This window comes from Pongo pygmaeus, chromosome 21 (assembly GCF_028885625.2).
Source record: "Pongo pygmaeus isolate AG05252 chromosome 21, NHGRI_mPonPyg2-v2.0_pri, whole genome shotgun sequence".
Lineage (NCBI taxonomy): Eukaryota > Metazoa > Chordata > Mammalia > Primates > Hominidae > Pongo > Pongo pygmaeus.
In genome coordinates, this window is record NC_072394.2 from 2,416,075 (window position 1) to 2,440,884 (window position 24,810).

Genomic DNA, 24,810 nt, shown 5'->3' on the forward strand with positions numbered 1-24,810 from the left:
CAGAAAAATGTTTTTTGTGTGTTCATGCTAATATTTAGGAATCTGCTAGCATTTAGAAGGAGAAAGGGAGAGAGAAAGAGTTCTGGGAATAATAAAGCATAATAATAATAAAACGTAATATAATAATCATATTTTCAGGTAGTGATTCTCTGAATTGTTTCATTCAGTACCTCACAGTGGTTGAACAACCAGAGAGATGACGAAAAATCAACTTCAAAATTACTTTGGCTACCTAGTTCACCTCCAATTTGTAAAATGCTTGGTTTGGGAATGAATCTAAAAGTCACGTGATCAGGGCTTCATGGGTGTGCTCCTCATGGAGTGGACAGGGCTCCATGCTCAGAAAGAGGACTCTGGCTTAGGGTTTGATGCTCTGTGGTTATCGGCTTGAAATATTTAATAATGTTATCATTGAATTTGTGTTTTATGAGTGAAGTGCGATGCAACTATGGAATGTGTGCCAGGGACACTGAGAGCCTAGCATCATACATTGTTCCATCTCCTGCCACCTCCCCATGTCTGCTAAGTGAGTTCTTGGTTGCTGGCTCAGGCATTCTGCTTAGTATTTTTGCTCTGCACCCCCAGCAGGGTTCTGGGCATGGACACAGGTAAGATCAAGGCAAGTTGTAAGGCAATACCCCAGGCACCTGGAAGGCTCTACTCTTGCCATGTGGGTATCCCCATGCCCAAGGAAGCATGACATGAAACAGCAAGTCTCCGTGACAGCTTAAGAGAAAAACTGTGGAAGGAAGGAAACGGGTTTTGTCTTGCTTTTTGAACAAGGGGCCCACATTTTAATTTGGCATAGTCCTCACACATTATGTAGCTACCCTTGCACATGGTTATCAAGGGTAAAGAATCAAAATAAAGAAAGAGAAGTAGGAGGTATAGGAGAACCAATAAGGTATGCAGAAAGGAAACAAGGAGATAATCAGGGTTCAGAAAATAAAATTAAAATTTCATATTGTTACAAATGCTAGATATATTCTTCCCAAAAATGCTTTATTTCTCTCTGATTAAGAAGTAACATACATCCTAAAACATTTGGATATATTCAGACACTAAAGATGTGATTGGAAATCTACATTCAAAGAAGTATCACCAATTACCGCCCGCATTCCAATTCTATCCAGTGCTACCTTCTCAAAGTTGTGAATTAGCCATTTCCAACACTTTGAACTTGAGTTTACAATTTAAGAACCAATGTTTTAAAGACATGTGAACAGAACACAGGTTAATAAACAATGAGATCATTATCTTTTCACCTTAGTGTTTGCTACCTCCAATTTTACTAAAGGATACAGCACTTTAGCCTGCCAGGGGATGACGTTGTCTAAACACATTTTCAATGTTTTCTTTTTAACAGTTAATATATTTCCAGGATGAAAGTCCATTTCTTTCTAAAAGGTTCCTAGGACACCCATTGAAAAGTCAAAAGCAATGAACTAAAAGGGATTGCTATTTTGTTGGAAAAGAACGACACCCTTTGTATTGAAGTGGGGAATTACAGACTGTGGTCACCCTCTGCACAGTGTCTCTTTGTCAAGTAATACATGCTGAAAAAAAATAATACAGATGGGAAAATATTGTGCACTGTCAGATCTTGGAAACGGCCAAAGGATTTTTCCTCACCAATGTCTTGTCGATGACTTTCACATTCTGGCACCCTGAAAAAATAATGCATACATTTAATATGAACTGAATGCAATAATAATCAGGCAGGTAATCGTTTTCCCAAGGAATGTAAAATTTGACAAATGTAAGGTTTATGATTCAAGGTAGGCTTGCCAAATCTTATGTGGCATGAGACCATTTTTTATTACCTAAACAGTCCTTAACACAAAATGACTGGCACATATTTTTATTAACACAAAGAGTATATTCTTTCTGCCACATTTAATAGAGAGTCAGTGACTGAAAGCTCTCTTTTAGGATATGTCTGTAGCAAATTAAAACGCGTAGTGAGGATTCACAGAATGGCATTCTTCTTGTTGAGGCTCTGTCTGCAGACTGAGTACAGTAGTGAGTAGACCATTTATCTGGGGAGTTCTATCTATGGGGACAATCCAGATCATATGGATTACAGAAAAGGAAACCCTCTTTACCTTCAAAAATGGGGTAGCTGATAATAACTCACGGCCATTCTTTCTAGCTACAGGTTCTTTCTGAGTCAAACTAGAAATAGTCACTAGTAATATTTTAACACGTATTTATTTATTTATTTATTCATTCTTTCAGCAAATATGTATTGTTTGTGTGCCAGGCACTGCTCTAGACACTGAAAATACTGCAATCAAGACAACAAAGCCCCCTGCCTCATGTATCTTATGTTCTAAAGGGGAAACAGACAATATATAATGCATATAATTTTAAAAGGAAATTCTATGATAGATGATATATAGGAGACAATAGGTGCTATGGAAAAAGGATGAAAGAAAACTGGAAAAGAAAACTGGGAGTTGAATAGATGGGTGGAGGATAAATTGCTATTTTAAACACAGTAATCAGGATAGGCACCTTTAAGAAAGTACAATTTATGTGAACACATGAAAGATGAGAGGAAGTTTTTCATGTAGCTATCTGGAGGAAGAGCATCCAGGCAGAGCAAACAACCATTGCAAATACCCCAAGGCTGAAACATATCTCACTCAGTCAAGGGACATCACGGAGGCAAAATGTCACATGGGTAGAATAAGTAAGGGTGACATTAGTAGAAGTTGGGATCAGAAAGATGACGGGAGTCAAACCATATGAGGCCTTGTAAACCACTATAAGGACTTTGGCATTTACTCTGAGTAAACCAAGAGCCACTGGGGGTTTTCTGATCAGCAAAGTAATATGATCTCAATTAATGTTTAAAAGAACCGTTCTGGCCGCCATGATCAGAATAGACTGGGAGAAGGGAGATAGGTGAGGATAGACGCGCCCACCCACAATGTCCACGGGATGAGAGACAATGATGGCTCCAGCCAGGGCGGTGGCAGTGGAGATGACAGGGAGGTCAGATTCTGATTATATTTTTAAGATCGAGCCCCTTTGAGTAAGAAGGTGTGAGAGAAAAGAAGAGTCAAGAATGACTGAAGATTTTTGTACTGAACAACTGAAACTGTGGAATTAACATGAACTGATGGAGAAACTGCAGGTGGCGCAGGTTTAATGTGAAAAGTTAGCAGCTTAGATTTGGACAGGTAAGAGTTTGGGATGCCACTTAGATGTCCAAAGGGAGCTGCTGACTATCCAGGTAGATGTATGTGTTTACGTGTTATGAGATGAGGAAGAGTATGATGTTGCAACCACCTTTAAGTACTCGTATTCACCAAAATATTCCTAATAAAGCTGTGAAATATAGAGGTTAAGTAATTACTAGAGACTATGCACATGCAGAGTTCCTCAAAGCTGTAAATATGGAATCAATGTCAAATTTAATATGCTCAAATGATCCACACTCTTCCCTTTCAAATTCACTTCTCTCCACCAAGGACCTTGACTTAAAGATCATAAAAGAAAAGAAAGTTGTAAACCAAATGAGTCTTACCACTCAGAGCCATGGCCAACCGGAATTCTTCCTTTAGTATCTCAAGGACATCTTGAACACCTTTCTCCCCCTAACCAAGTGAAAAGATACAGAACTATTGTGTAAATCAGTCTGACTTGTTTTATTCATTTGTTTTACGGTCGAATTGTCTATTTTATATATTTATTTCTTTGTCCAATTACCTGGAAAGCTAAGCCCCAAACGATTGGTCTCCCCACAAACACAGCCTTGGCGCCAAGAGCCAGAGCTTTCAGAACATCAGTGCCTTTCCGCACACCCCCATCCAGGAAGACTTCCACCTTCCCTTCCACAGCCTCCACAATTTCTGGCAGAACATCAATCTGGGGAAAGAAAAGTTCAATAATGTGACTCTATTAACACTGAATTGTTATTCAACTCCACCTCCAAAAACCACTGACACATCCAGCTAGGGCTTAGAGTGAAAGAAGCCAAGTAGGTTTGGGGTCAATGGTAAAATTATTTCCTCCTCAAAGAAGAGAGGTACAAATGCTAGTAACTAAAACACCAACTAAATTTGGAAATGAGTAGCTTATTTTTCTTTTAAAGTGCAAGGCTGTCTTTTTTTCTGTTTCTTATATTCAAAGATTGTCATCAAAAAATTATAAACATAAAACACTTGATCTTTCATAACTTTTTTGTTTGTTTGTTTTTGAGACAGGGTCTTGCCTTGTCCCCCAGGCTGGAGTGCAGTTTTGTGATCTCGGCTCACTGCAAACTCCATCTCCAGAGTTCAAGCGATTCTCCTGCCTCAGTCTCCCAAGTAGCTAGGATTACAGGTGCCCACCACCACGCCTAGCTAATTTTTGTATTTTTAGTAGAGACGGGGTTTCATCATGTTGGCCAGACTGGTCTCAAACTCCTGACCTCAAGTGATCTGCCTGCCTCAGCCTCCCAAAATGCTGAGATTATAAAATGTATAAAAGTAAATGAAGTATTTTATTGACATAAATTATTCTGAACATTACTCATTGCAAGTCAATTGTTAAAATTCATACTCAGATAATAGTGCAAGCAGTGTGTAAAATGCAAACACAACTAATAATAAAACAACTTAAGTTTCTTATTTTCTCATCCAACATATTTTGCATCCAACCATATATTAAAGAACACTCTGTGAAAACATTTTTCTTGCTTTTAAGGAATATGACCACTTGCACCATAAAGATCTTGGTCTTGATTGGCAGTTGGTGATGATGGACATAAGTTGGCATCAAAGTGCACTTGCCTGCACCTTAGCCTTGGCCGCTTTGGCCGATAACATGTGAGCAGAGCTGGTAGAATTCCATTTCTGAGCACAGGCCTTAAGCAACCTCATGTATTCCCACTTACTTTTTGCACCTTGTCATTTACCATGAGAAGACCATCCACCAGGTATTGTTTCCCCCTCATCTTTGGCCCCAGGATAAATATTCAGGAAGCAGAGCTAGCACAGCCAAGCCCAGCTGGAGCTGACAGTTGGATACCAGCCACCTAGCTAGTACCAAGCCTAGATCAGTAGACACTGGTCAATACAAACTTTCATGGAAATCATTTATTTCAATGATTTAAATCACTGAGTTTGGGATTGTTCATTTTATAGTGTCATATGGCAGTAGCTAACTAATGCAATTGGCTACTTTGATGTGAATCTGCATTTGAGAATTAAAACAATTTACAAGGTGAGCTAGAGGTCGAAATCTGTAGAAATCACCCACATTCATCCCAAAATGTAAAAATCTAAATTAAGTACAGTTCCTATTTAAAATGTATGCTGAGGAAGCTGCCATACACTCAAGTCCACCTTTTCCAGAAATAATTGTGCTGAAATCACTCAGAGGTTATCCCACTTCTACCCTAAAATTTTAGAGGGTTTTATGTATGAGGCTGAAGACCAAACAGGGCTACAGATTGGAAGGAAGTGAAGGTAACACTTGGCATGTGGCCCCTAAATGTTTGGCAGGTAATGCGATTTTCCTCTTTCCCTTTTAGCTTTTCTGCCTTGCCAAACATGCTTTGGATCTATTTACATATGTCCCTTTTCCTATACATAGTCCTCTTTTTGCATTCAGGCAAGTTACATCAACGTATAAATGCTACAATTTCCAAGCGATGATGCAAGCTATAATTAAGCATATTTCCCCATTTGAAACCAGAACCCAAAAAAAATACTATCCAGCTTGGGTTCAATACACATTTTCAAAGTCAGTCAAATCAAGTGTGTTTAGGTAATTTCCAATGCCTACCCTGGCCTAAAAGTAAACTTAATAAAGGTACTTAATAAATTTACTTAATAATTTTACTTAATAAAAGTAAACTTAATAAAAGTACTTAAAAATGTGAATCCTGAGTTAAAAAACAGAGCCCAGATTTGTGTTTCGTGTGTCTGTGAACAACAATGTTCCATCTATTGCTAGGCGTTTCAATCCTCCCTTTTTTCTTTCAATAGCTGCAGTTTTACTAGGTGTATATTACACAAAATAATTCTGATCAAACAGATTAGATAAATAAATACAGTAGACAGACTCACTATATTACGGTCCTGTTTATGTTTCCCTCTTTTCAGCTTTCTATACATCTGTGAGACCATTCATTTTAGCTATTTCCTTAGTGCTTCTTCGGGCAAGTAATTGTGGGTTTAACTCTACTGGAGTTAATCTCCAGGAAAATAAGGTAAGATCCCTGTATACTGTTGCTCATTCATCCCTCTATTCACTGTTTTATCAAACACTTTATAAAGGACCTGGTATATTTAAGGCACTAATGTTAGGCAGAGTAAGGGATGTAGAAAGAAACCCACAGGGATCTGACTCTCAAAGAGAATCCTCTTTCTCATTTGTGTTCAAGTCACACTCTTCCAGAATGCTCCCTGCACAACTTGCTCCCCCAACCCCTCCCCCAAACACAACTTCTGCTGGCAAGGAGCTCTCACCTTTCCATCTTCCTATTGCATTTATTGTTATACTCTTGATTTCTGACATTTTAGGTATGGAAACCTTTGTTCAAATCAAAATAGTTTAAAATAAACAAAAGCAGATGGAATCAGAGGTGCTTAGTTAAACGCAAAAGAGACAGAGTCCAAGTCACTGCCCAAAAATCCTCCCTTGACTGTCTACCCACTCCACCCATCACACTTCACCATGCAGCCCTAAGGGGCTTTTCCTAAGCACACTTAGAAAATCACTGGTTCATATACATTTTGCTGATTGTTTGCAACTGCAAAAATGGCTGCAATGACCTCCTCTTTATCTTCATTTCCTTGCAACATTATGGCAGAAAGGGAAAGGAAGGAGGGTTCTGTTCTCCCACCTTAGATCTGAATTGAACTTGTGATTTGCTTTCACCAGTGGAATTGAGAGAAGTGACAGGATGCCCATTCTAAGCCTAGATCTCAGGAGGCCTTGCATGCTTCCACTCACTCTCTAGGAGACCTGCCACTTCATGAGAATGCTGGAAGATGTGAGACAATGCAGAGCCATCCCTGCTGAGCTCATCCTGTGCCAGCCTCCTAGTAGGCCTAGTAGCTGGCCACAGACACATGTGAGTGAGTCCAGCCAAGACCAGAGAAACACTGAGCAGATCTCAGCCCAAATTGCCAACCCACAAAACTGTAAAACGTAATAATGACGATTGTGGTTTAGCCAGTAAGTTTCAGAGTGGCTTGTTACACAGCAAAAGCCAACTGATACATTAAATGTTTCTCAAAGATGGAATTGCATGGACTCTTTTTATAGAAGAAAATTCAAATCCCTTGTGGTACTTCACAGAACATCCCCAAGAACTTAACAACCCAAATGCTTATTCTATAAAAATGTTTTGCCGTTGATAATTTTCACTGTGAAAGAAAGACATTATTTCTAAACTTGAGGTAGTTTGTGTCCAGATAGCATCAAAATGAAAATGCAAAATTGAAAAAAAAAATGCTCTTAGGATTCAAATACTCCAGAGAATCTTAATTTGAGAAGATCTACTGCTATGTATTTTAGAAACCAATTTGATTCCATCCTATTATTCTCTAATTACTTCAAATCCAATCTGGATCACATTATAACCATGAGGTGATAAGCGTATTTTCAACACAATCTTATTTTTTAGTTTTTCTGGGGTGTAGCAGAGGATGGCAACTCTTCTCAGAAGCAACATATTAAGATGAACTGAAGTTAAATTACTGTTCTAGGACTCCTAGTGACAGTAAGTATTTCTCCGTATAAGCAAACTCTGTGATTTATATTAGCCTGGTGCAAAAGTAATTGCAGTTTTTGCCATTAAAAGTAATGGTGAAATTACTTTTGCACCAACCTAATAGAAATGTATAATTCATATTGTTGTCCACTTTCTTTTTGTAAGCAACACAATACTGTGAAGATGTTTGGGCTTAAAGTCTCATTGACTTACTCACCTAGCCCTTATCCCCTAAGAAAGGTGAGAGAAGACTCCCATTTCAGTGCTCTTCCCATGACATCATGCTGCCTCCGTGGTTCTGACGTATGACATAACAAAATCTGCAGTATAGCAAGTTCTTCTGTGCAAGTACTGAGACCTGGACACCACAGCCTCCCCCAAGACTTTTACCACTCACAGAAAAACCCACACACTGAGGGAACTTTGTACTTTGCGGTACACCGAATCCTTTCTCACATTTCTCTCATCATCATGAGCCTTAAATTTGCTCTAAAGTGTGAGGCAAAACTCAAGCAAGTATCTCCCCTCATGTATACGACATGCAAAGAGGAGGGTTATGGTTTGTTTTGTTTTGTTTTGTTTTTGAGACAGAGTCTTGCTCTTGTTGCCCAGGCTGGAGTACAATGGCGCAATCTTGGCTCACTGCAACCTCCATCTCCCGGGTTCAAGTGATTCTCCTGCCTCAGCCTCCCAAGTACCTGGGATTACAGATGCCCACCACCATGCCCGGCTAATTTTTGTATATTTAGTAGAAGCAGAGTTTCATCATGTAGACCAGACTGGTCTCGAACTCCTGACCTCAGGTGATCTGCCCGTCTCGGCCTCCCAAAGTGCTTGGATTACAGGCATGAGCCACCGCACCCAGCTGATTATTGTCTTTTGTTGGTTTGTTTTTTAATTTTAAATTTTTATTTTATTTTCCGTAAATTATTGGGGTACAGGTGGTATTTGGTTACATGAGTAAGTTCTTAAGCAGTAATTTTTGAGATTTTGGTGCCCCCTCACCTAAGCAGTATACACTACACCATATTTGTTGTCTTTTATCCCTCGCCACCCCCCATTCTTTCCCCCAAGTCCCCAATGTCCATTATATCATTCTTATGCCTTTGCAACCTCATAGCTTAGCTCCCACATATCAGTGAGAACATACAATGTTTGGTTTTCCATTCCTGAGTTACTTCACTTAGAATAATAGTCTTCAATCTCATCCAGGTCACTGCAAATGCTGTTAATTCATTCCTTCTTATGGCTGAGTAATATTCCATCATATATGTGTACCACGGTTTCTTTATCCACTCATTGATTGATGGGCTTTTGGGTTGGTTCCACGATTTTGTAATCGTGAATTGTGCTTCTATAAATATGTGTGTGCAAGTATCTTTTTCGAATAATGACTTACTTTCCTCTGGGTAGATACCCAGTAGTGGGACTGCTGGATCAAATGGTAATTCTACTTTCAGTTCTTTAAGGAATCTCCACACTGTTTTCCATAGTGGCTGTACCAGTTTACATTCCCACCAGCAGTGTAGAAGTGTTCCCTGATCACTGCATCCACACCATCTACTGTTTTTTGATTCTTGGATTATGGCCATTCTTGCAGGAGTAAGGTGGTATTGCATTGTGGTTTTGATTTGCATTTCTCTGATCATTAGTGATGTTGAGCATTTTTTCATATGTTTGTTGGCCATTTGTATATCTTCTTTTGAGAATTGTCTATTCACGTCTTTAGTCCGCTTTTTGATCAGATTGTTTGTTTTTTTCTTACTTATTTGTTTCAGTTCGTTGTAGATTCTGGATATTAGTTTTTCATCAGATGTATAGATTGTGAAGATTTTCTCCCATTCCATGGATTTTCTATTTACTCTGCTGACTGTTCATTTTGCTGTGCAAAAAGCTCTTTAGTTTAATTAATTCCCAGCTATTTCTCTTTGTTTTTAATGCATTTGCTTTTGGGTTCTTGGTCATGAAATCATTCCCTAAGCCAATGTCTAGAAGGGTTTTTCCAATGTTATCTTACAGAATTTTTATAGTTTCAGGTCTTAGGTTCGGTTATTGTTTTTTAAAAAACAGTCTCAGGGAACAAACTCAAAAGCCCTTCTAGATGTGTCCATATTCTCTCAGCGAGAGGGAAATAAGCAACACCATTTGGCTATTTTTCCCTTAAAATCTAGTTAGATTTGATTTCAGTAGATTTATATTTTATTTTTAGAAAACAATTTGGCCCACCCACTAAGTCTACATCTCCATACACAAGTGAGTCATAAATCTGAGAAAAAGCCTTGTGCTGTGACTAACCTCTCCACCCTACTCAGAAGAGGTCTTCACTTTCCACTTCTGTTTACCTGCAACCAACATTTAATATCACCTAGAACAGTGTGTCTCTGGGAGCAAAACTGAGTTGCAAAGAGCTGACAACTTCCAATTTTCATTACTTTTCATCTTTTGTTTGTTTGTTTTGTTTTTTGAGACACAGTCTCACTCTGTTGCCCAGACTTGAGTGCAGGGGCATGGATCTCGGCTCACTGCAACCTCCACCTCCCTGGTTCAAGCGATTCTCCTGCCTCAGTCTCCCAAGTAGCTGGGATTACAGGAGTGCACCACCATGCCCAGCTAATTTTTGCATTTTTAGTAGAAACGGGGTTTCACACATTGGCCAGGCTGCTCTCGAAATCCTGGCCTCAAGTGATCCATATGCCTTGGCCTCCGAAAGTGCTAGGATTACAGGCGTGAGCCACCACTTGACTGTATAATCTTACAATATACAAAGACTTACTTGGTTCCTACCATTAGTGCTTTAGGAAAAACTCAATGCGATATGTACATCCAATATTCCCTGCCATCGTTTACTCCGCCATCACAGCCACACAATCGGTCTATGAATGTCACTAAATCAACCTGCTAGTTCAGTGAAACAACAGACCACTACTAGTTGGCTAAAGTATTTGTTCTACTCTTTTTCCTGTTGTGTGGATAAATTCAAATGGTCATCCCAATTCCAACCATCTATATAATAACTACCACTGAAGGGTTCCGATAAAAGGGAAAATATTTATATAAGAATCCAGTTCTGAGAGAGGTGGTGGTCTGGAAAGTTCACCCACATTACTTAGTAGATAGATAGATAGGTGGATAGATAGATAGGAAATATATATATATATATATTTAACAAATATATATATATTTAACAAATATATATATATTTAACAAATATATATATTACTTAGTAAATATGCATAGATATATAAAGTCTTGTTATACGATGCTGGTTACTTTGCCTGTGTAAATCAAATTATAAAACATTACAGTTTAAACGTTTAAATTTTAAAAGATGAGGAAACCAAGATAGGGAGCAGAAAGCAATTCCCTCTGTCCTTCTGCAGTTCAGGCCCTCCTTCTGTCTTTCCTTGGCTATGGTAATTATAAAGACTACCTCATTGGCCTTTCTGCCTCTTGTCATGACAAAATCCACTTTATAAGACTCATTGCTGCTAAGCCAAGGCTCTTCTATTGCACACCCAATGACTCATAATAGTCAAGGATCTCCTTCCTTATCTATCCAGGCAGATGCATTTCCCAAAACTCTCCCACTCCCACTGAAACAGCCTTTGCAAAAATTATAACTGAGAAAAATAGGTCAGTGAAAGAGATCTCGCCTAACTGACTCCATCTTGATTCTAACTGCCAAGCTTTCCTTGTTCATTCCTGAGTGTAGGCCAAACTAACTTTGGGAGAAACTTAGTTCATACTTCAATTTTGAAACAAAGGTGATAACAGCCCTTTCCCAAAGCAAAACCCCATTCCTGCCTGGGGACTAGGCTGCCTTTGCAGGACTAACAAATTAGTCACAAGATTAGAAATTATGGTTTAGGAGTCATGCAACTGTGGGCTACAAGATTCTGAACCTCCCCAAATTGCTCCTGGGGATAACATCACCATTGTAAAACCGAAAAGCAATGCTTGAGATATTTTGCAGACCCTGTACCTGGATCAGTTGGCACCACTGTCTGATAAACTGGTTCATCTGGTCTTGTGGCCTTCAACCAGGCACTGACTCAGAGCAAGAGGACAATTCGACTCTCTGTGATTTTATTTCCCACCTGACCAATCAGCACTCCCCACTTTCCAACCCCCTCCCCACCAAATTATCCTTAAAAACCCTGAAACCCAGGTTTTCAGAGAGACTGATTTTAGTAATAATAAAACTCCAATCTCCCAGTACAGCTGGCTCTGCGTGAATTAAACTCTTCCTCTATTGCAATTCCCCTGTCTTGATAAATTGGCTCTGTCTATACAGTGGACAAGGAGAACCGGTTGGGCAGTTACAGCATCAGACACTGCAAACAAGATGGATTATTTAGTATTCCCTGAGCACATCTCACTCTTTCCCATTTTACACTTGGGCTTATCACACTGCAAAGAGGGGTCCACATGGGGCCAGAGAAGAAGCAAAAAATATCTGCAACATCATTGCTCCATCTACAAGAGGCTTGGCCAAATCCCCGCAAGTGGACAGCACATAAGGGAACCACTTGATAGTACCCCACCAATGGCCCCCGGCCCCCATTCTGGATCATGGATCCATAAAATCCACCCCAGGAACTGTGTCCATCTCCATGGCTTCGGATCCATTTCTGGACCCCAGTCCCTGATCTTAAAGTCTGCCCTAAGTGCCTCTGTCAGTTTTCTTAGCTTTAGGATCTTCAGGGACTAATTGCTCTTCGATACAGTTCTATTCAGTCCCACACCTTTCAGGCCAGTTTAGTTCACTTTTACACCTAGATTTTGGACTCTGATTTGCCTACTCCAGTGCATAAAAACCAAAGATGCACATTGGAATCTCCTGATAGCTTTAAAAAAATACTAGTGCCTATACACCCCTAAGCCTCAACCAGAGATTCTGATAAATAGACCTGGGGAGCAGATCAGGATTCTTTAAAGTTCCCCCGATGATTCCAATGTGCAGCCAAGGTGGTTCACAACTCAGCCAGAGTAGCCTATTTGCAGCTCACTTCCCGTTGCCCGGGCCTAAGCTTTTTTCCTCCTTTTCCCAACTCTCCACCCTTTCTCTGCAGCTTTTCAACTGCCACCCCACAGGAAATTCCAACATGTCCCTCCTGATTTCTTGTCTCAATTGTACCGATGATCTCAGATTCTACCACAGCCTTTGAAATCCCACAATTCTCTGTTAGCTCATGTCCTTGGACATTCATGGCATAATCCTTTCTTTCATACTCCAGTTTACATACCTATTGGTGTATCTATGAATGCCAGAATAATCCTTGCCCACAAATGACTTATTATTTAACAGAGACTTTCATAGTTTACCAAGAAATGCACTGGGCTAATTAAATGTAAATATATTTGTTAACTTGGGTAGTTATGTGCCACTAAACTTAAAATCCAAGATCTCACATATTTGCACGTATTTCACCTTGAGTGATCACACAAAGTACACACACAGAGGAGGCAGACATAGAGATGGTTAACACAGTGATGGAAATGGGAACTCCAAAAGGAAATCTTAGCGTTTGCCAAAACTCACAGTGGCTGGCACCCCATCGAGTTGTCGAGCCCCATGATTCGACACCAAGATCCCATTCAAGCCATGTTTAACAGCCTCCCTGGCATCATCACCTGGAGAGAGCAAAACAAGCATCTTAGGGAAACTGTAACTTAACAGGCAGCTTGGGTTTAGAGGTCTCCACATTCCAGTCAAATGGAGGCTGACTCCCATCTGCATACCTAGGTCAATAATCTTAGCATAAAAGTAGTGCTAGGGTTAGCCCTAGAATATTAGTGGTAGTTTTCTTGGCCAAAAACAACAAAAAAAGTTACCACTTACGGCAATTTAATTGTAAAATATACAAAAGTATCAATAGATAATACATTGACATAAAGCGTATTTATCTTTATAAGGGTATACTCTTGCTAAATATTTTTAATTAATAAGATTATACCATTTTATCATTTAGCAAAATTATTCCTCAACAATTTGGATAGCAAAAAAAATAATAATAATAAAAATGGCAGGCACTGTAAATGTAACAGGCAGTGGACAAACCTATTTCAAAAAACAATCTTTAATACCAAGTTGTAATAGCTTTAGTAACTATTTTAAGTAATATTGTTCTATAGTTAAATATATGTTTGCTCATTGAAATGTATAAAAAATTGGCCAGGTGCAGTGGCTCACGCCTGTAATCACAGTACTTTGGGAGGCCGAGGTGGGCAGATCATGAGGTCAGGAGTTCAAGACTAGCCTAACCAACATGGTGAAACCCCATCTCTACTAAAAATACAAAAAAAAAAAAACAAAAACAAAATTAACCAGGTTTGGTGGCGGGTGCCTGTAGTCCTAGCTACTCAGGAGGCTGAGGCAGGAGAATCGTTTGACCCTGGGAGGCAGAAGTTGCAGTGAGCCAAGATTGCGCCACTGCACTCCAGCCTGGGTGACAGAGTGAGACTCCGTCTCAAAAAAAATAATAATTAAAATTCTATGCTACATCACTAATCATGTTTTAAAATATATTAATTTCTGAAATTTCAGTTTAAAAATAGATTACTGTTCTCTTAAATCTACTTCAACATTTAAAAATATATTTTATATTCTAAACTATTATTTTTAGCATGTCCTAATAACAAACCATTTGCTAAAAGAATCATGAAAACAACACTGGTTATCAGGTTTAACATTCAAAATGCAATACTAAGCAAAACCAACTGGTTCAAGAGCGTAGCAAAAATCAGGCCTTGGAAATTTAAGCAAATGGGTATAGGTCATTGGTAATCTGTAAAATTAAGCAATGGAGATAATGGGCAGACTTGACTAAGAATAATTTTAAAAGATAAGATAATTATTTTATAAATTATATGCTATCATTTTCCAAACTTTGTTTTATACAAGGCTATTTTTCAACTATTCTTATTTTTTTCAAATGATGATAGTGATATTTTTCTCCTAAAATTATAGGTATAGGAAACTGTTAAACCTATATGTTATAGACTAAATATTTATATCCTCTCAAAATTTGTATGTTGAAGCCCTGATCCCCAATGTGATGGCATTTGGAGATGGGGTCTCTGGGAGGTGATTAGGATTAGATTAGATTTCGAATTGCCTTTCTTTTCTTTTCTTTTTTTCCATTTACTGTGAAACTTCAGAATATTACCAAGTCCTTCAAACTTTTCAATTATTTGATCTAACCTATTAGGTCACCTTATTCCCCGCCTGGAGATAACCCCTGGAGCCCTCTGCCTTCCTGATCCATTCTGTTGTGGCTACTCACAAGACATAATGTCTGCCTTCAGCTTTGAGTTTGCTCTTATTCTGTCTGAGTTGAATATCTTGTAGTCTGAGTATGCCCTCATTTGGTTTATATTCTCATTTGTTTGTAGTAGATTCCTTTGTCACTTTCTTAAAAATGATCCAAGGGAGGTAAACTTACAGACCACCTAAATAGCTTCTCTTGTGTGTGAATGACAATTGGATTGGGTATAATAATCTAGGTGGAAAAACCATTTTCCTCAGAACCTTAAAGACATCAGTCATTTTCTAGTACCCATTGCTAATGCAAGAACTGATGCCAGTTTGATTTGAATTATTTTACAAGTAAAGAGTTTTATATTTGTTTTATCTCTTTATACCATTATTTTTCTGAAATTTCATAAGGAACGTGATAAGTTGTGATTTGTTTTCTCACTCTAATGACTTACATCATCAGCATTTGGAAATTGTTGGTCTTTAATAATTTCCTCTAGGCCTCTTTCTTTTACTTTTCTACCTGAAACTCTTATCAGTTGAATATTGGGCATTTTAAAGTTGTCTTCATGTACATTCATGTAATAATTTTTTCTTTCTATTTATCTTACTGTTCTCATTGTCGTTTTACCCTTTGGGAAATGTTATTGACTTTATGCTCAGCCATTCAGTCATTTCAGTAATCATGTTTTTAATCTTTGAGAGTTCTTTTTTATATTCGACTTCCCCTTTTTTAAAAAAATCAGAAGTCATTTTTCTAATCATTGGGAACTCTTCTTTATGCTCTAATTTTCTTTTCATGGCAGACTCTTCCTATTTATATATATATTTTCAACTCTTTTGAGTCTATCATTTGGATTTTTTAAAATTCTTTTTCTTGTTTTATCTCTTTTCCCTGGGATAAGCTTTTCTATAGATTCATCTTGATTTTTTATGTTTTGGTGTTTCTGATATGCCTAGTGATGCTAAATTTTCCATTTATATTTAAGGAAGAAAGATTGAGGAACTGCCCTGTTTTATAAATTAGTTTCGTTCTTGCCAAGTCCTTGTCTGGAGTGGAAATTCTTTCTTGGACCTCCATGTAAGAAAATGCAGGAAATGTCAACTAAGAGGCAATTAGACTGTGAGCTCCTCAAGTGTCAGAATCAGGACAGAATCATGTCATATTGGAAATGCCACCCACCCATATTTCATCCCAGCCATTCATTAATTTCTTTAGAAAGGATCAGCTACTGTCTTATTGAGAAGTCAGTGCCAAGTGTCCATTATTGCATAAGAAGTGGGGTGGGAGCAGATTGCTGGCAGGCATGACAGCTTCCTATATTGATCTTCAGTCAGTCCCCTTGTGTTTAGTCTTCACTACCCTCTCTGCCATCCTTGCAGACTATATACCTACAGCCTCTCAAGCATTCTATTACATAATCTACCCCTACCTCCTCTAGGATTTCCTGAAAACCTATCTCAAGGTACAGTTTTCTGTATGTTTTCCTGCTATCAACAGGCTTTCAAAAGTTTCTTAAAATTTCTCTGCTGTTTCTGTCCTTTATCCTCCTTTGCTTTGCTGTCATTGGTGTATACATATTTGCATTTCTGTACTTTAATTTCAATGGAGTCTTGACTTTAATGAGAGAATTCATAGTACTCAGTCCATCATTTTAAACCAGAAGCCCAGTACACTTTCATCTCAAACATATTTCATAAATGGTTCTCTAAAGATAGGGCTGCTCAATGCACTACCATAGAACTTTCTGTGATAATAAAAATGTTCTAGATCTGTGCACTTCCATCATACAGTACCACTAGTCATGTAGCCACTGACCAACTGATATGTGGCAGTGTGACTAAGAAACTGGAATTTGGCCTTTATTTCATTTTAATTAACTTATATAGCTGTCATATTACACAGCTCACCTTCAATGTTTCCATGAGCTTACCTGTCCTAATAGACATAGCATGGTATTTATTTTAAAAACCTAGGTGTAGTCATAAATAACCTTATTAAACAGTATAAAATAATATTCTGAATTGGTGTGGTTTGCTCTGGTTATCTAGTTATGTACATGATCCTGAACTTCAAGTCAAATGTAAAAAAAAAAAAACCACTTAAAAAACATAGACAATGGTAGTTTTTCAAACCTTGTAATTGAGCATATGTATAGCTCTCCAGTTTATATTCCTGTGTCTGCCACCATGTAGCTACAACCTGCATTATGAGAAATTAAGTATTATCAATAGACAGATCCCGTACAGAAGGAAGAAGTGATTCACTGCTTAGGGTAAGTCATCAGACCACCTGGACTTAAATCCCACATCTGCTGCTCGCTTGCTGTGTAAGTGGCAAGTTTCTTAACTTCTCGGTGCATCATTGTCCTAAGCCATAAAATGAGGATAGAGACCCACATATGATTAGCTTGTGGATTAAATGAGTTGAATGTGTGTTTAGAAACTGCCTGATACATGTTGAACACTCAGATAAATATTAACTATTATTACCATTTTCCTCTGATGGTGCAGGGAATATAAACTAAAAAGATGAGTAGGTGGAGAAAGATTTATTTGCAGGATGCGTTTGGCAACTCTATTTGAGTTCTGTTTATAACAGTTTTATCCTAGTCAAGATTACTATGATAAAGTGCCTCCCATATGATAAAGTGCTCCCATAACAGTCTGTTATCTGCCACCATTTCAAGTGGTTTTTATATTCTGCAGGTAGTATTGGGAATATAGGGAGAAATGACATAATGATTTGCTCGGAGGATAGGATTGTGAATTTCTAGAGAAGCAAAGACAATAAGGATAATTTATAACCAGATATAAGCACCTTTTATTAGCTGCTTATGCAGCCTTGTCCACGGTTTTACAATTTATTTTAACACAGAGAGAAAAGCAATTTTGCCTTAGTGAAAGGGCCAAAATATTCCCACTTAGCAAAATGTTCATGAATCTTGGATATTTTTATTAATTCTTAGAGTTTAAGAGTGTGGCATTCCATATTTGTGAATTTGCCATTAAGCATTGTTTGCTATCTTATTAATATTTTATTTCCATATTTAATTTAAAACAAGGTATAAAAGTGAAATATAAGTACTCAAGTACTCAAAGTGTAAGTACTCAAGATTTGAGCTCAGCCTTCAAACCCTTGGAGCTTTTGGCCTAGGAATCTGTTCTGACTTAGAGGAGAGTAGTAACTAAATCCCAGACACATGACAGCAATTTTAAACACAATCCAGGAACATTAAGTGAATTTTTTTTAGAGTATCTTGAACAATGTATACAGGCATACCTTGTTTTATCGCACTTTGCTTTATAGCAATTTGCAGCTACTGAGTTTTCTAGAAATTGAAAATCACCACCTTGATCAGTTAGCAGCCATCAACATCTAGGAAAGACCCTCCACCAGCAAAAAGACTACAACTCGCTGAAGGCTCAGATAATCATTAGCATTTTTTAGCAGTAAGGTATTTTTAATTAAGGTATGTACAATGCTCAAGTGGCATTGTGGCAACCCCGCATCAAGCAAGTGTATCAGCACTATTTTTCTAACAGCACGTGCTCACTTTGTATCCCTACGTCACAGTTTGGTCATTCTCACTCTATTTCAAACTTTTTCATTGTTGTTACATCTGTTAGGGTGATCTGTGATTAGTGATCTTTGATGTTACTATTGTAATTGTTTGAGGGTGCCATGAACCACCCCCTTTAAAATGAGGAACTTAATCAATAAATGTGTGTGTTCTGACTGCTCCACTCACTGGCCACTCGCCCATCTCTCTCCCTCTCCTCAGGCCTCCCTATTCCCTGAGAAGCAACAATATTGAAATCAGGCCAACTAATAACTCTACAATGGCTTCGAAGCACTCAAGGAAGAGTCACATACCTCTCACTTTAAATTAAAAACCAGAAATTATTAAGCTTAGTGAGGAAGGCATGTGAAAGGCCAAGACAGGACAAAAGCTAGGCTCCTTGTGCCAAACAGCTAAGTTGTGAATGCAAACAAAAAATTCTTAAAGGAAATTGAAGCTACTACTCTAGTGAACATAGAAATGATAAGAGAGCACAGCAGCCTTATTGCTGATAGGGAGAACGTTTGAGTGGTCTGGATAGATGATCAAACCAGCCACCACTCTCCCTTAAACCAAAGCCTAATCCAGAGCAACACCGTAACTCTCTTCAATTCTATAAAGGCTGAGAGAGGTGAGGAAGCTGCAGAAAAAAAGTTTCAAGTTAGCAGAGGTTGATTCCTAAGGTTTAAAGAAAGGAGCCATCTCCATAACATAAAAGTGCAAGATGAAGCAGCTGAGTGCTGATGGAAAAGCTGCAGCAAGTTATCCAGGAGATCTAGCTAAGAAAATTGATGGAGATGGCTACATTGAACAACATATTTTCAGTGTAGATGAAACAGGCTGTATGGCATCTTCTTCCAAACAAGCCTTCCTCATACTGGAAGAAGATGCCATCTAGGACTTTCATAGCTAGAGAGGAGAAGTCTATTCATGGCTTCAAAGTATAACCCTAGGAATTATACCAAATCTGTGCCTGTGCTCTATAAATAAAACAACAGTCTGAATGACAGCACATCTGTTTACAGCACGGTTTACTAAATATGTTAAGCCCACTGTCGAGAGCTGCTGCTCAGAAAAAAAAGATTTCTTTCAAAATATCACTGCTCATTGACAGTGCACCTAGTGACTCAAGAGTTCTGGTGGAAAAACACAAAAAGATTAATGTTTTTATGCCTGTTGACACAACCTCCACTCCATAGCCCATGGATCAAGGAGTAATTTTGACTTTCAAGTCTTATTAGTTAAGAAATATATTTAATAAGAGTATAGCTGCTATAGTTAATGATTCCTCTGATGAATCTGAGCAAAACAAATTGAAAATTTTCTGGAAAGGATTCACCATCTAGATGCCATTAAGAACATTTGTGATTTACAGGAGGAGGTCAAAATATCAGCATTTACAGGAATTTGGAAGATGTTGATTCCAACCCTCATGGATGACTTTGAGGAGTTCAAGACTGTGGTGGAGAAAGTCACTGCTGATGTGGCAGAAACATTAAGAGAACTGAATTAGATGTGGAGCCTGAAGCTGTGACTAAATTGCTGCAACCATGTGATAAAACTTAAATGAATGAAGAGTTTCTTCTTATGGATGAGCAAAGAAAGTGGTTTCTTGGGATGGAATCAACTCCTGGTGAAGGTGCTGTGAACATTGCTGAAATAACAACAAAGGATTTAGAATATTACATAAACTTCACAGATAAAGCAGCGGCAGTTTGAAAGGACTGACTCCAATGTTGAAAAAGTTGTACTGTGGGTAAAATGCTATCAAATAGCTTCTCATGGTACAGAGAAATCTTTCCTGAAAGGAAAAGTTAATCAATGCATCAAACTTCATTGTCTTATTTTAAGAAGTTACCACAGCCACCTTAAACCTTCAGCAACCACCACCCTGATCAGTCAGCAACCATCAACACCTAGGAAAGATCCTCCACCAGCAAAAAGACTACAACTCACTGAAGGCTCAGGTGATCATTAGCATTTTTTAGGAGTAACGTATTTTTTAATTAAGGTATATACATTGTTTTTTAGGCATAATGCTGTTGCACAAAATAGACTACAGTATAGCAAAAACATAACTTTCATATGCACTGGGAAGACAAAAAAATTACGTGACTTGATTTATTGTGGTGGTCCAGAACTGAATCCACAATGTCTCTGAGGTATGCCTGTATATGAAGAGCTGACTAGAGAAAAGTTTCTCAGAAACACAAAGCCACAGTAGAAGTGAGACAGCCTAATTTAAATAAATTAAAGGAAAAAGAAAAGAACTCTAAAAGGCACTATGCCTTTGCTCAAAAAAGCCATTTGTCTGCTAGTGTGAGTTCTGACAAAGACCAAATTCTGTCTCAAGTACATGTTAGGAGCTTGCGTTGAAGTTCTCTAAGGGCAGTTTAATCACACACAGTAAGAGATTACATCTTCCATTCTAATTTGCATTCATTAAAATACAATTATTAAAATGGTGAGACAGTCAGATGTTTGGTCTAGATCTTTACAGTCGCTCATGATTTCATGTTCCTGAAAATATAATCTGCACTTTTCTGAAAAAGGAAAATGAAAGAGGATGGGTGACTCTCAGTCAATCCATGTGATTTCCGCATGAGGACCTGTGAAATGGAGAAAATTGGATTTCCCAGAACTGGCCCTGCCACCGCTCCCTTCCGATCCAGATTGAGCGTATGTGTTACTTGGTGCAATTGTTGTCATAGAGATGATTCTTGTTTGTTAAATAAAAGAACCAAATAGTTACAGAAAAGTAGATGATGTAAACTGTACATGTATAAATAAGTTATTTCCCTTTAAATGTCAAATGTCCCATCTCTCCTTATCTTGTTTTTTTTTTTTTTTGAGCTTTCTCTAATTAGATAGACTCATAGTTTTCATCAAGAAGTTCAGTAAATAAATATTTGGGCTATCTACTGTGTGTAAAATGTCACAAAAATATTTAGAAGCAAGCCAGAAATCCATATGGATGAGAAGAAAAGAGAGGTGGTGATGATGGTGGCAGTGGTGGTCATGGTGGTCCTGGTGGTGATAGGAGTGGTGGTGGTGGTAGTGGTGATAGTGGTGGTGGTGTTGGAGGTGGTGGTGGTTGTCTTGGTAATGGTAGTGTTGATGGTGGTTGTGGTTATGGTGCTGGTGGTGGTGGTGATCATAGTGGTGATGGGAGTGGTGATGGTGGTGGTGATGATAGCAGTGGTGGTGGTGGCAGTGGTGGTGGTTGTTCCTGGTAATGGTGGTGTTGATGGAGGTTGTGGTTATGGTGGTAGTGGTGGTGGTGGTGGTGGTGATAATGGTGATGGGAGTGGTGATGGTGATAGCAGTAGTGGTGGCAGCAGTGCTGGTGGTTGTCCCGGTAATGGAGGTTGTGGTAGTGGTGGTGGTGGTGGTGGTGGTGGTGGTGGCAGTGGTCCTAGCTAAAGTGATAACAGAATGAAGATCTAGAAACCAAAATATTTTTCAACATAACGTGTGATAGTAAATCTAATTCAATTGATTTGCACATATCTTAAGGAATAAAGTTGTAGAAAATGATATACACTGGAAATCCTAGACTGAAAAGGTGATTAAAAAATAAAACGACCTCCTTCTTTGTTCCTTATTTGAAACAATTATGGAACAAGACTAAAATTCTATTCTTTCTTAATGTTTTAAAGCCAGATCCCCTGGGCCATCTCTGTGATTAACTGTCTTAATTTTCTAATTTAATTATACCTTCTCAGTCCCCTCCCTGCCATTACTCTGGGTCATCTCTACAATTATCTCTTTTCTGGGCAACAGCAGTTCCTAAATATCTTCCCTGACCACAATTTTGCCACCTCCATCCATTAGGTCCATTGTGCAAAGCATGATTTCTGTAAAATGCTTATATGATGAGATTGCTTCTCTGATCAAGACACTTCAGTGGTTCTCAGCCACTTTAAAGTCTAAATTCTCTAAATGGCTTATGTGTTTTACAAATTGTTATGCATAATTGCTTTATTCTGCCAGTACTTCAGTCTGAAGTAGAGTCTATTGGCTTGATATCATGGCAAAACTCAAGCATCATCTTTCATTCTGAAAAGTGTTTTCTAACCCACTCTTACATTATTGTCCATATTCTTTTTTAAGGCACGCCCTTACATTGCATAGATTTCTATGTAACATTTTATTGCACCCAAAATGCTTGTTTATATATCTGTCTCCTACAAGAATAGACTGTCTTCTTATCCAAGGATATAAAATTATCTTATTTTATAAAAATATTTTAGCACACAGTAATTATGATATTTATGGAATGAATGAGTGAGTGAGTGAATAAGAGAATGGATGAATGAATAAATAAATGAATGGCACAGAACCTTCAGGTTAATATTATTTAGTCCCCACAGTTGAATGCAGCCACAGTAAGTAGCACTAGTAATCATGGATAACAACATGGATGCAAGTAAAGGAAGTGAAACCATTGTTTAAAGGTGTCTGTAAACCAAACCAATACATATTCGTTGAAGTATAATCCACAGAAATTTTGAACTAGGACAGTGATCAGTAGGAAATAGTGAACAATTTTTTTATAAGTACAGAATAATGTTTGAGATGATGGATATGCTAATTACCCTGATATGATTACTACACATTGTAGGTATTGAAACATCACTATATGCTCTATGCATATGTACAACTATTATATATCTATTTAAAAAACTAATTTAATTTGTTTAAGCACAGAATAAGAACATCTGGATTTAAACATATCTCCACTACTTAAATGCTGCACTGGGCTTATTTCTTTTACTTTTATAAGCTCATTTCTTCACACATAAAATTAAATAGTCAAAGTAGGTAGACCTTTGTAAATAGGGACCACATGACTCAGACACGTTCAAGTAAAATCTATGAAAAAGTTTTGATTCAAAGTCATTTAATAGACATACATTAATGGACAGACTCTCATCCTAAAGTCACTTACTCAAACATTTCAGTTAAAAAAAAAGGTTTTGGCAGTTATCTATATAACCATACTAAAAAAAATGTTTTCAAAGGCAAGAAAACATTTTTGTGGGTAAACACATTTACACTCTAAAATTATTATAGTCATTGGTACCTCCCCGTGGGATCTGAATATATGGGGATGCTGGAGGAAATAGTTAAGTTTCTTATTACCCATGGCTTGATAATTGAGCATCTGACCATACTAGTCAGCCATTCTCTTCAGAGAGGTGATGTGGGTTTTACCACACTCAAAAACTAGTCCTAGCCATTTGTACTGGAGGGAGCACAAGAAAAAGAGTAAAAGCTCTTAAAACAAGTCTGTCTGTCATAATATCTCCTTGGGGCTTCTCTTTGGTCTGAGAGCAACTGTTGTAGCTTTCAGGTAAAGCAATGAACGCATGACATTCTACCAAGATCTTGCCAGGCTTCATGATTCAGTAACAGCTCTGAAATAAGGCAATAGCATCCCAATTCTTTGAAAAAGGTAACTTTCTGCTTCATGAGAGTTTAGCTCTGCTTCAGAATATTACCTAAGAATGAAGAAATATTTACTCACTAACATGAAAACAGAGAATTGAGAGTTGGAATGTCTCTCTCAATTTCCATGTTAATTTTTCCTTGTTATTTTCCTTTAAGAATATTATGACTGTATCCACAAAGGATCATAAAGTCAGTATGAATTCAAGTACAGAAATAAACGAACCTCTCAAAATGCCCTTTGCAACAATTGGCAATGATGTCAGTCTTCTCAGCCATTTGATATCTTCCCAGCTGATAGATGGGTCTATTGCTTTAGCCACATATGCAGCAAGTCCACTGTCATCTCCGAAATTTTCCTCAGGAGAAAATGATAAAGTACTGGTTTCAAAATTTTTCATCCTAAAATAAGAAATGCATAAAATGAGAATTTTGCCAAATCAGAAATATCTTTCCAATGATTCATTCAATGAAAAATGTTGCCCTTTTCAAACCAGTTGGCTATTCACTCCTCATTTATCTACAAGTCAATTGCACACATATTTTCCATATTTTGATGTAGGACTCTAGACTAAATGTGATACTCTAGTGGTCTTAATCAGTGACCTAAATTTTATTTTACATCTTAGGCTGTGTTTACACAAACAAATCTGTTTGAAGAAAAAAAAATGTGTTCATATTTAAACATCTCATTTTTAAGCCAGTTTATGGATATAGACAATAGAGTTGACACTATTTTCAGCCAGCAATGCAAATTAATCACAATTTAAAAAGCATTTTTATGGTGCATTATAATTTATAAAGGGTTTTGTATGTCAAAATTA

At 37.8% G+C, this 24,810-nt stretch overlaps 1 protein-coding gene across 1 annotated transcript in view; it reads right to left on the reverse strand.

The window, feature by feature from the left end:
• Positions 1 to 983: 983 nt before the first annotated feature.
• The window catches only part of HAO1 (hydroxyacid oxidase 1), a 57,531-nt gene continuing 33,704 nt past the window's right edge, over positions 984 to 24,810 (reverse strand). Inside the window, exons 4-8 of the mRNA XM_054467662.2 lie at positions 24,213 to 24,388; positions 13,257 to 13,348; positions 3,718 to 3,876; positions 3,536 to 3,605; positions 984 to 1,667 (exon numbers count right to left, since the gene is read on the reverse strand). Of these exons, the coding sequence (XP_054323637.1) occupies positions 1,597 to 1,667; positions 3,536 to 3,605; positions 3,718 to 3,876; positions 13,257 to 13,348; positions 24,213 to 24,388 (568 nt within the window). The 3' untranslated portion in view covers positions 984 to 1,596. The remainder of the gene's footprint in view (positions 1,668 to 3,535; positions 3,606 to 3,717; positions 3,877 to 13,256; positions 13,349 to 24,212; positions 24,389 to 24,810) is intronic.